This window comes from Mirounga leonina, unplaced genomic scaffold, assembly GCF_011800145.1.
Source record: "Mirounga leonina isolate KUSES-001 unplaced genomic scaffold, KU_Mleo_1.0 Mir_151, whole genome shotgun sequence".
NCBI classification, from domain to species: domain Eukaryota; kingdom Metazoa; phylum Chordata; class Mammalia; order Carnivora; family Phocidae; genus Mirounga; species Mirounga leonina.
The window spans coordinates 36,902,131-36,915,228 of NW_023270377.1; the positions used below are offsets into that span (position 1 = coordinate 36,902,131).

At 38.6% G+C, this 13,098-nt stretch overlaps 1 protein-coding gene across 3 annotated transcripts in view; it reads left to right on the forward strand.

The window, feature by feature from the left end:
* The first annotated feature begins 3,148 nt into the window (after positions 1 to 3,148).
* The window catches only part of SF3B1 (splicing factor 3b subunit 1), a 39,331-nt gene continuing 29,381 nt past the window's right edge, over positions 3,149 to 13,098 (forward strand). For 2 of the 3 annotated variants that reach the window (XR_004679629.1, XM_035007473.1), the window contains exon 1: positions 3,182 to 3,310. Coding sequence is in view for 2 of the 3 variants with exons in the window: in XM_035007473.1 (XP_034863364.1) it covers positions 3,283 to 3,310 (28 nt within the window). In the remaining variant the exon portion in view is untranslated. Of the gene's footprint in view, positions 3,311 to 13,098 lie in introns of all 3 variants that reach the window. The other variant, XM_035007471.1, reaches the window with a different exon arrangement.

The window sequence follows — 13,098 nt, forward strand, 5'->3', positions numbered from 1 at the left end:
TAAGTGCCTATCTCTTCCAGGAGAACAACCCAGTGCTGTTTCCCTGAGCAGAGAGTTTGGTCAGGTAGGTTGAAGCTAGAAGGGAAAGTCAGGCATGACAGTCACACCGACTGACATATTTAGAACATTGTCTCAAGGTTATCTTTTATTTGAGTAATGCATTAAATTTTCAGAAATAAGATTCTATAGTTTTAGAACTCAAGGCATAACTGAAAGGGAGATAGAAAGTTTTGGATTTTTGGCCTTGGGTAGGTAGAGTCTGATATTCCTTTGATATAGGAGGCTTCTAGGGAACATTACACATCAAGATTGTGAGCCATTAATCCATAACAGTCCTTCTTTTACCTCAGAAAAGATGGGCTTGTGGGCACCTGGGTGGCTCAGTTGGTTAAGTGGCTGCCTTCGGCTCCAGTCATGATCCCAGCATCTTGAGATGGAGCCCCGCATTGGGCTCCCTGCTCAGTGGGGAGTCTGCTTCTCCCTCCTTCTGCTCTTGTGCTCTTGCTTTCTCTCTCCCTCTCAAATAAAGAAATAAAGAAATAAAATCTAAAAAAAAAAAAAGAAATGATGGGCTTGATAAAACTGTCAGTGGTTTTCCTATAGCACATAACTTTAAGGCCTATTTTATAGTTTCATCCCCAAAGGTGATTTGAGCAAGTTACAGCTAGCATTTAACAATCTGCAAAATTATTATTTTTTGTTTTTTGTCCAGAAAAATTATGTATGCTTGCTACTTTGCAATATTTTTTTGAGGCTCAGAAAAGCCAGCCTCCAAGTACCCCTGATAAGAAAAGGAATGGGGGTGCTTGGATGGCTCAGTCAGTAGAGCATGTGACTCTTGATCTCAGGGTCATGAGTTCAAGCCCCACATTGGGTGTAGAGCTTATTTGAAAAGAAAAGAAAGGAATTTTCCTTTTAATTGCGTTATATCACTCTCAATTGTCTAGGTTATAAAAAGATCAGATCACCTTTTCTAATTTTTGAAACAAAAAATTTCACCAGAAAAGGGCAGGAAATGTATTTTAAGTGGTATCTGAATATTATTTATTAATATTGAAAGTGGAAAGTAAAAGATACTTATTGAAAAACGCTTGTTACTTATTGTCTGAAAGTCCAAGTCATTGTTTTATTAAAGACAAACTAGTCTTTAGAAGATTAAAAGAAGGAAATCTCCATTGATCTTAGGCAAATTTTTTCATATCTCACTATCCCATATATGCCTTTGCCCTACAAAAGTTAACTTAATACCTAGTAACCTAGAGAAAGACAAAGGACATGCTTTGCACATGCTTTTCATTTCATTTCCTTTTTTTTTTTAGTTTCTTTTTAGAAATCTCTACACCCAATGTGGGGCTCAAACTTATGACCCTGAGATTAAGAATTGCATACTCTTCCAACTGAGCCAACCAGGCATTCCATCTTTAATACATTCTTTTTTTGTGTGTTTATAAAAATATGTGTTCATAGCAAAGTATCAGGAAAATACTAAAAATTATTTTAAGTTAATAATTTCATCATTCATAAACATCCACTATATTAACACTTTAGTGAATTTCCTTTGCATATATTTTTACAGGACAGTGATTGCCTTGTATATACAAATTTATCTTTTTTTTTTTTTTTAGATAGAGCCAAGAAATGCAATGTCCTTGTGATTCTTTTTGTCAACATGGGTGGATTTTTTTTTTTTTAAAGATTTTATTTATTTATTTGACAGAGAGAGATCACAAGTAGGCAGACAGGCAGGCAGAGCAGGTTCCCTGCTGAGCACGGAGCCCGATGTGGGCTCGATCCCAGGACCCTGGGACCATGATCTGAGCTGAAGGCAGATGCTTAACTGACTGAGCCACCCAGGCACCCTATGGATGGATTTTTTTATATTGTCGATTATTGGTGGATAATAACGTCCTTCTGTAATTCCTTATTTCCCATTCATCCTTTTTTCCTTTCATTATTTTAAAATATGCTATTTTGTATATATAAAAGAATATATGTAATCTATGTGTAGGTTATAAACCATGTAAGGAATATCTGTGGGCCCTCTGCTAATCCAAGAACTAGAGTTTACCAATAATTTGTATAATAATCTACATGTTCTTCCTTCTCATCCCCTTCCTCCCCCAACTATTGTTTAACCTAAATTAAAACAATTAAAAATGGAAAATTTTATTCCATCAAATTGATTTTTTTCATTGGTGCTAATAAAAATTCCATTTTTGTTACTGAAGTTTCTAAGTATTTGTGTTGTGACTATCACACAGCCAGATGAACTGTTTTCTTTGTGATAGCTCTAACCTTAATCCTGTTTAATCTCTTTTCCTAGGCTGCTTCCTGTACCAACTTCCCTTCTAAGTTATGTTCTTTTTCATTTCTAAAGTCCAAGGCCAGTGTGACAATTCAAAATTACGCTAGTGTTAATTGATGCATAGAAAAAAAAGAGAGCCATATTCGGACCTTTTACAAATTCCTGATTTAAGAATGACATTAGGATTAAGAGAGGCATTTCATCATTGTTAATGCTGACCATCGGTGGTTTTCTAAGAACCTATAAAGTTAAAAGGCTTTAAAAGGGTGGCAAAGCTCCTCCTGTTTAATAACTTATATTAAATTTTATAATATATATATATCCCCGCCCTAATTTTTCTCTCATTTCTTAAAGGGGATTAGCAACAACTTGTCCACTTTACTGGTTATTTGTGAGGTGCAACAGTGTTTGGAAATAACGTTGTAAACAAAACTCCTACCCAAATGGTAATTATTAAAAAGAAAGAAAAATGACCTTGAATTTCTGTGCGAAGGATGTTACTGTTACATGACTGTTTGCACAACTAACCACTGGAACAGCTGAGACAGATGCTAAGGAAAGCTTTCGTCGGGCACCAAGACACCTTCCGGTCGATTTGGGAAAATGGAATTGACGGTCTGAGGTTTCTTCCAGCCCTGAAACCCGTAGTGTTTCTTACAGTAACTATTAACTGTCCTCGCACAATCCACTTTCCTCCAGGGCAAAATTACTCACTTTAAAAGCACCAAGATTTGCCTAGGCTTTTTCTGATCCACCAGGAAAACCGCCTCCGGGCCCAGTCCTGGCTCCTCCCCCTCCCCCACAATGCATCTCTCTGTTCCATCTAGGTGGCTCCTCTGTCACGTGTCACCCGACGGAGCGCGCTCCCGCTTGGCGCATGCGCAGAGAGCATTCCCCAGCTATTTTTCTCCGTGGCAGCGGCGGCGAGCGGAAGTTCTTGGGAGCGCCAGTTCCGTCTGTGTGTTCGAGTGGACAAAATGGCGAAGATCGCGAAGACTCACGAAGGTAAGCCCTCTTCCTATGGTTATGTGTCTTCTCTGCTGCCTAGCCTGCCAAGACTCTGTTTTCCTAGGTTTTTGCCTCGGTCTGTGGTTTCTTTTGTGGGGTGCTGCGCCCGCGCTTAGGGGTCCCGGTCGTCTCCTCCGCGCTAGCGGCGCAGGCCACTGCCCCACGTAATGGCGTCCTACTCATACATCGCTGGCAGGCGCTTTGTTCCGTGTTTGGGTCTTGTTCCTTCAGAGTTGCTTCTCTTTTCTGACCAGAAGGCCTCGTTCAAACGGCTCGCCAACGAGGAGTCCAGGGCAGGGGATCGGGGAAACGGGCGTGGAAGCCAAAAGTCTCACTCGCCTCTCGGAACTGTTGTCCGCACAGTTTGTGCATAGCAGAGTCAGGAAAGCACTGAAATACGGCAGCCGCTTTTCAGGCAGCCCCAGATCGAGTTTAGCCTAACCGAGGCCCATTCCTCTTAATCTTGGCTAATTTATGTGTCTTCAGGCATCTAAAATACTTCGTTTTGTTGTTTTTTTATACGAAGTGATTTGGGAATAAAGTCTAGTGGTTTTTCTTCCCTTGATCAGTTGTAATATATTGGTTTTTTCCTTTGGAGACTGATTATTGGTGGAAGAAGGAAAGGCACATGATTTTTATTAATGGCCAAAGCTTTCGAGGTACTTGATCGTTTTATGGAATACGGAGAATACAAAATTAGGGAAATGTTGAGAATACGCCGGAGTCTTTTAGGGAGTATCCAGTACCCAGAAATGGCAGGAAATAGGGTCACTTAAGAAAAGATGAAGCATGGGAATTTGGAGGTGCATTCCTTGATTTCTGACGTGGAATCTGAAGTGTTCATCAAACGCGAGGCTTCCAAGAGTCACTTTGATTTCACTCGTCGTTTCCAAGTGCCTGGCTCAGTATGAGTCTGTGAAGTAACAAAGAGTAAGGCCGTCAAAAGTTTTACAGGCTAATGGGGAAACGGATGTGTATACGTTTTTCATTCTTTTATGAGGCAAATTAGTGCTTAAATAGAAATACAAGCAATATGTTGGGATCCTGGGTAACGGAGTGATTAATTTATGCTTAGGACTATTTCATAGAGGAGATGACGTGTCCCTGCCTAAAAGGATCAGTCCGTTTTAAATTAGGGGAGCACATTTGAGCCTGAGAGAACATCTTGTAAGAGGCAGGGAGTCGTGAAAAGTGTGTTTGAGTAGTGAACTGTGGCACTGCAAGGAGGGAAAATGTAGACGAATCTGGAAACATTGACTGGGACCAGAATGTGAATGACATCAAATAATTGTGTTATCCACTAGAACTGAAGTCCAGCTTTCTGCAACTTCTGAAACATGCTAATTAATTGGTAATGACTTTAATATTCTTCTTATTCTTGGCAGGTATTTAGATTTAAACACTGTTTTAACCCTATAGGTTTTTTTCGGCACTTACTCTTCTGTCATTAGACTAACTCAGACATACCTTTTGCAAAATAGTTAGAAAATGTAAAGATGTTGCTATTCTTGTTTGTTCAGGAGTAGATTGTTCATTTGGGGCATTCTGTGGCTTTGATTACTTGTTATTGTTACTTTTATCATAAGATACTTTTGGATAGGAAAATCAAAGTTTGGATCAGTTTTCCTGCTTTTTTTGAAGCCCAGTGAAAAGCTTTGGTCTATAGAATATTGAAATTCACTGGCCAAATTTGCTATTTTATTTGGAATCATGCTGTCAATATGAATTATCTGATGCTGTAAAGAAAGCCTAGGAGTATTCAGTTAATATCAGGGCGCTGTGTACAAGACACTGTCCATCATTGTGAATATAAGATAGAAGATGATAAATGTTCAGTGGAAGTACACTGTAATATTTACATAGTTTCTTACTCCCTCATGATATTTTTTCTTTTTTTTTTTTTTTTTAAGATTTTATTTGTTTTTTTTGACAGAGACACAGTGAGAGAGGGAACACAAGCACGGGGAGTGGGAGAGGGAGAATCAAGGCTTCCCGCTGAGCAGGGAGCCCGATGTGGGGCTTGATCCCAGGACTCTGGGATCATGACCTGAGCCGAAGGCAGACGCTTAAAGGACTGAGCCACCCGGGCTCCCCCCTCATATTTTTCTAAAGAACTGTAGTCCTTTATGGTGCATCTCTGTTTCACTTAATAAGTCGTCTCTGATAACCTGGAGCAGAATTCTTGGTGGTTTTTTTTTTTCTTTTTTCTTTTTGGTGCTACTATAGCACTTTATAAATACTTTATTAGACTATCCTATTGTGTTAAGGTTTTCTCATCCACTTTGAGATTGTTGTGTATAGGAACTCTATCTTGGTAGGGCTCGATCCCAGGATCCTGAAATCATGACCTGAGCAGAAGGCTGATGCTCAACCGTCTGAACCACCCAGGCGCCCCCATCATGTTTTTTTAAGTACTTTTTTAAGTAAAGAAGATTATATAATCTTTTTATCCTAAGTAATGTTGCTCGTAAAGACTTTATTGTGTTTTGTAATTTATTTTTAAAGTAATGGGTGCATCAGTAATTTTTACTTGAATTTTGTGAATTAAATACTGTATTCAAACTGAAGTAGGTTATTGTTCCATCCTATATGTTCTTTTCACAGGTTATTAGTTCCCATCATTGAGCCAAACTGATAACTGTTTTTTTTTTTTATGCTTACTCCTTTTGAATATTTCTTTTTTTTTTTTTAAGATTTTTAAAAATTTATTTGACAGAGAGAGACACAGCGAGAGAGGGAACACAAGCAGGGGGGTGGGTGAGAGAGAAGCAGGCTTCCCGCGGAGCAGAGAGCCCGATGGGGCGGGGCTCGATCCCAGGACCCTGGGATCATGACCTGAGCCGAAGGCAGACGCTTAAGGACTGAGCCACCCAGGCGCCCCTTTTTTGAATATTTCTGTTAGGATCAGCCCTTAACGTCCTCTTTAAGCAGCCTGATTGTTTATTACCCTGGTGGCTTATATTTTCCAGTATTGAAATCTAAAAAGAGCTAGACTGGTTCACATCAGTAAAATCTTTTGGACCTTTCTGCATATTAAGTTGAGTCAAGTGTATACAATTATTAATGTGCATAATCTTGCTATCCAGCAGTTCACATATTGTTGACTTTGACAAACAAGGAAACACACTCTTTTTCCTCTTGGAATGGGGAAAATGGATTATCCTAAAATCTCATATATTGGCTTGTTTTGCCACTGTCTCTTGAATGGATTTTTGGGGGGATCACAAAGCTGAAAAAGGTTTTTTCCCTAAATTTTTGCTTTTAGAATGTCTGGAATAGTCATCGTATTCTTCATTTTCTGAGATTTTTGTTTTTCTGTGCTCAGAATACTTACTGTTTTGGTTTTGTAGACTTCCAGCATGAATGTTGCTAGTAAAAATAAAAAGGAAAGCAAATTGCTTAAAGATTCTGAAAAAGATTTTTCTCTGTAATTATTTAAGAATTGATTTAAGTAGTGCTAATTAGGGATTAATAACTTAGGAATTGATACCTATAGTGTTCAGTAAAATAATTTACCACCATAGTTAGTTTTGGGGCTTTGTTTAAGGAAAAGGATGAAAGTTGGGATACACAGTATACTTGCTATTTTCTGGATGTCTTTTAGAGGTGTCATATGTGAGAAATCCTTGCTCACAACTTGATTCTGCCTGTTGGAGAATAGATAACACTTATGAACCAGACTAAAGTGTCAGTAAGTAACATCCAGGGGCTGTGCCTCTGTAACATGTAATGAATGGTGATTAGAACATTCAAAACAATCCAAATTAAAAATGAGGAATAAGACACATCAAGGAGGAGAAAATGCTGCATGCTGGATTAGCATTATCTGGGGCATGGAAAAAAGAAAAGGCACGGAAGTGGAAACCAGTAGAGAGACAGAATCGGTGGGGAGCAGTTAAACAGTTGCATCAGACGTGACCAGTGGTGTTTTGTATCAGAGTTGGATATTTAGGTCTTAGTGTAAATTATAAACAGTAGGTTGGGGCGCCTGAGTGGCTCAGTTGGTTGAGCGACTGCCTTGGGCTCGGGTCGTGATCTCAGGGTTCTGGGATCAAGCCCTGCATTCAGCTCCCTGCTCAGAGGGCAGCCTGCTTCTCCCTCTCCCTCTGCCTGCTGCTCTGCCTACTTGTGCTCTCTGTGTCAAATAAATAAAATCTTAAAAAAAAAATAAACAGTAGATGTTGCCCATCTTTTAAAAGACCCCCAATTCTGCAGTATTCTTTTGAAGTCACACTCAACTCCCAGTTAAAACATTTGATGTATTTATGTCAAAAATGTTTGTAATTTTAGGGGCACCTGGGTGGCTCAGATGCTTAAGCGTCTGCCTTCGGCTTAGGTTATGATCCCAGGGTCCTGGGATCGAGCCCCACATCGGGCTCCTGACTCAGCCTGCTTTTCCCTCTCCCTCTGTCTCTCCCCCTACTCACTCTCTCTCTCTCTCTGTCTCAAATGAGTAAATAAAATCTTTTTGAAAAAATGTTTGTAATTTTAATATTTATCACATTTTTTTCTGATTATAAAAGGAATGTAATTTTTAAGAAAATGAAGAATGGAAATCATTTTTGAATGAATTGAGATACCGAGTGGGCTAGCTCACAAATTTTATTAATTCACACTGTTAATTAATGTTAATCTTCTAGGGAAGGATTTGTTCTCTGAGAGTTGATAGCATTCCTAGGATCAGAAATCCCCTTCAAAAAGAGGAATTTCAGTCGAATAATGACATTTATTTTCTGTAGGTCATTGGAGCAAATTTAGTTTTGAAATGTGTGTTTATATCTTAATGTTTATTAGGATTTTACCTTACCATCAGTTAGCAAAATAAATAAAACTAGAAAAGGAAAAGTAATGACGAAGATTGAGAATTGGGACTTTTAAGATTGAAGATATTTCATAAAAGGGCTAAAAAAAAAATTCTCCTTACATCCAGCAGAGGACTCCATTTCAGAGGAGAGAGAGCTTTTATTTTTCTGTTGCATGGGATCAGAGGCCTTGGTTTCAAGGGGCTAGAAGAAGAACCAAGAATGAGAAAAAAGGGCAAAACTTAAGGAGCCATGCTTATATATTTTTTTAAACTTTTTTTTTTTTAAGATTTTATTTCTTTGACAGAAAGAGGGAGAGAGAGAGCAGAAGCAGGGGGAGTAGCAGGCAGAGGGAGAGGGAGGAGGAGCAGGCTCCCCACTGAGCAGAGAGCTTGATGCAGAGCTCAAACCCAGGACACGGATCATGACTTGAACCGAAGACAGATGGTTAACCGAGTGAGCCACCCAGGCGCCTCTTTTTTTAACTCTCTATTGAAAACTGTAGACATACAAAAATAGAATAGTGAAATGACCCCCCCCATGTTGCACCTATCACCTAGCTTCAAAGTTATAAACATGGGCCCACTTTTGTTTAATCTGTGTTTGGTCCCTTCACCCTTCCCATTATTTTGAGGCAAATACCAGGCATATTATTTTATCCATATATTTTTCAGTGTGTATCTCTAAAACGTAAAAACTTTTAAAAAATACTATTATTGGGCGCCTGGGTGGCTCAGTTGGTTAAGCGACTGCCTTCGGCTCAGGTCATGATCCTGGAGTCCCTGGATCAAGTCCTGCATCGGGCTCCCTGCTTGGCAGGGAGTCTGCTTCTCCCTCTGACCCTCCCCCCTCTCATGTGCTCTCTCTCATTCTCTCTCAAATAAATAAATAAAATCTTTAAAAAAAAATACTATTATTGCACCTAAAATTAATACAAAATATCGTGTTCAATTTTATTGATTGCCTTATAAAAATTTTTTTTCCAGTTCATTTGAATCAAGTTCCAAATAAAGTCCATACATCAGTTAGTCTTAAATCTTTATCTTCCTCCTCCATCTTTCTTTTTCCTTGCAATGTATTTGTTGCAGCAGCTTTGTCCTGTAGAGTTTCCTATAGTCTGCAGGAACAGGGGAAGAGGGCAGAGAAAATACCCACGACACCTTCTTAGACTCTCCCACAACTACTGCTGCAATTAAGATGTCTGGAGGCCCACAAGCAAGGGAAGCGCCAAGAAAATTATTGGCTTTAGGAATGAACACGGTTCTGAAATCATACTTCAGGGTTAGGTTGGACCAGCCATGGCAAGGAAACCTTAACAAAGGATTTGCAAAATCAGGTGCCTCTGCCCCTATAATTTTAATGGCAATGAATGTACTGTCACAGTTCTTACATAGATATTCCTATCTGAAATAGTTTTGAGTCCTTGTGATATTCGTACTTTAAAATAGGAATACCAACTTGAGAAAAACCTCATTCTCGACAGTTTACCCTCAAGGCTCCTCCTTCAGTGAGGCTCTTGCAGACTCTCGTAAATACAAGTCAGATAATTTTTTTTTTTTAGCACACACGTACACACATGTGCGCATACGCAAGCAGTGGGGAGGGGAGAGGGAGAGGGAGGGAGATAGAGTCCTAAGCAGACTCTGTGCTGAGCATGCCCCAATCGTGATCTGAGTGGAAACCAAGAGTCGGAGGCTTAACCAACTGAGCCAACCAGGTGCCCCTAAATACAAGTCTAATACTTAACTAGTGCTTTGATTTCTTGTCTAAGACATCTTTTTTTTTTTTTTTTTTAATTAAATCAGTACTAGACTGCCAAGTCTGGGAATTTGAAGGACAACCCATAACTTCAGTTTTAAGATTCCAAATCTGCTCTCAAGATAGGGAATTCCTGCTTTGTTTTTAAGTTTTCAGCATTAGTAACCGAAAGTCCCACTCCATAGATTTTACTGAAGATGGGAGGGTTGTGTGGGGAACAGAAGTGAAGCTTTCATCTGGAAATTCAGATAATATAGAAATTCACTTTAGATATATCTGTCTCCTGATAAACCCCCCTTTTAACACCATTAAGCTGGAATTTTATTAATCTCATTTAGCTCCCAGCTTTTCTTCACTTTACTTGTTCTTTTAATTTCCTCCATTTCATCTCTCAAAATGATTCTTCCTCTGTTACATGGAATAATTCAGCTGTCTTCTGTTCTCAAACTTACGTGAGTAAACCCACCAAAAGGGCTTTGTAAGTTTTTTATAAAATTAAACATACACTGCTTTAAGACCCAGCAGACTAGATACTAATCTATAGAACTAGGTATTTACACAAGTACTATTAAATCCCATGTTTACATAAAAACCTGTACATGAATGTTCTATAGCAGCCTTATTTGTAATCTCTACAAACTGCAAGCAACCTGGATGCTGTAGTACATTGGAATACTACTTGATAATGAGAAATACTGATACACGCATCAAGAAGACTAGAATATTTATGGGTTCACATGGATTAGAGTGCCAGCTCTTGGCAGTCTTATGTGTGGCCATGAGGAGGTCCTAGTCTCTTCTTGTCCAGTCACTAGCAGACAGTATCCATTTTTCTTTATCTTCACATCTGAATGTCTCAACTACAGGGAGTCTGAATTGGAAAGGGATTAGGCAGGAACAGAGGATTTATTCATGTTGGTTATAATTGAAGTAGGAAGAGATTAGCATAAACATTTCCTCCTTTCTCTGTCTCCTCAAGTCTTTTATTTAACATTTTGGACCTCTGGTTATTCTTTTTGGTGTCTTCCCTCATTTTTTTTTTCTGCTGTTGCTAGCAAATCTTACACATTTGTTGTCAGAAATGATCTTTAGTTCGTATTTCAGAAAATGCAGGAATACCTGCATACCGTAGCTATAATTTGTGTGAGACAGCTTTGAAAATAAGAAACTAGAGACAGCTTAGCCTTTCCCAGAGATGCAAAATGTTTATAAAATTTGGAAAAATTACTTTTAATGACTTCTACAGATTGAAAGTTACTTTTTTCTATTAATTTTTATTGTTATGTTAATCACCATACATTACATCATTAGTTTTAGATGTAGTGTTCCATGATTCATTGTTTGTGCATAACACCCAGTGCTCCATGCAGAACGTGCCCTGAAAGTTACTTTTTAATTATGAAATAGTGTAACATACAGAAGAGTACAGGAAAAAATATAATGTATAATGAACCCAGTGTAATCCCATTGCTCAGATATACTGGTTCTTAATATTTTGCGGTATTTGTGCCACAGATTTTATTTATTTTGTAAACAAAATATCACAGTTACCTTGTTTATAAATGTAATGATACATTTGTTTGCTTATAAATATTTGAATTTATTATGTTTCATATTTTGGCACAGTTTATTAAATTATTGAGTTTTCTAGTTTTTAATTCTGTCATTTGTGTAACTGCTGAGTGTTGTGGAAACTGTTGTCTCAGTTTTGTGGGTAATGTGATGTTTGTGTAAATGTGCTGCAGTTTACAGTGCACAAACAACCCACGAGCTTTTAGGCTTTTTATCCATAGTTTCAAGCAGATACATAGCACCTGGTTTGCATGTAAACATTGAACTATACAACTTGTAGAAATTTAGTAATGAACTCCCTTCAGAATTAATTGACTATAAAGAGCTGCCTAGCCCTAGGTAATTTTGTTGCTGAATTTTATTTAATAGGAATCCAGTCATGATACAAGGCTTTTTATACAAACGAATTCGATATTTTGAGTACTTTTGTAATTAGAAAACTCTTGTTGCCAGTCCTTACATAAAATCAGTAGATAAGATTCAGTAGATGAAAGCAGTTCCTGAATAAATTGTATTATCCAAATAAAGGACTAGCTGCTGAAAACTTGGACTGGAAAAATCCTTTCAAAGGAAAATAAAACTGTGATGTATTAATGTGTGTGTGGAGGAGGAGAGCAAACTGCACAATATGTATTACCATACATATGCAGTTTTTTGAAACAACACCCCTTTCCTATTTTTGGTGGTGGTGGGGGGGCTATTGTTCTATATGAGCTAGAAAAAAGTATAACATGTCCTAAATTGGAAATTTTGGTAAGGGCAGGCCGGGGCTGGAATTGGAGAGTTTCCTGGGGTGTTTGTTGCTAATGTAGAAGCCTGGACTCTTCAGTGGGTGGTTCCAACTTAATGTATCTGAGGCCTGGATTCAGTCCTTGTAACGGGCCCCAGGTGATTTCAGTGTAGGTTGTTAGTAGACTAGACTGATGCTGTAGAGGGGAGATGGCAGATTATTTGGCTGGCCTGATTTACCCATTAGTGTGTCCTGTCTGGATCCTGATGGCAGTAGCATTTGTGGTCCAATGAAAGAACCTATTTACTTAAAAGTGATCCATACATTGTTTTTAAGCCTCAGACATTTCAGAAATGCAAATGTTCAGAAAGAAAAAAAATGAAGACTTTTAATCTCCACTCACCCCTTAGCCAGTCATGCTATCTATTCTGGTTTCTTCTGTATTTCAGGGCAAAAATTCTTGGGGTGAGGGAAGGGACCAAATGTGGATTTAAAACTTTAAAAAATATATACTTCAAACGGAAACAAAAGTAGAATAGTAAAATAACCCAGCTTACATCAGGATATTTCTGTTTGTGATTGATCATGATGGGGGCCCCTGGCTGCCTGGGCTGCTGTAACAGTTTTGAGGGAAGAGATGCCGGAAAAAGTAGTAACTGTGGAGATGGTGGTGCTCTGGATACATGATAAGAATTTTGAGATGTGGTTACAAACTGGAGCTGCTAAGGTTCAGTGGTAAACCTGTTCCGTTATTTTGAGTTTCTGAGACTTGCTCCCACTTACTGGGGAAATGTGGTCCAGCTGCGCTTTGGACTAGATAATGTTATTACATTTTCTGCTTTAAACCACACCCATCTTGAACTACAGAGGGTTTTCTCCCTTTGCTGAGGGTGTGGGTTGGTTATTTGCATTGTGCCATTTGA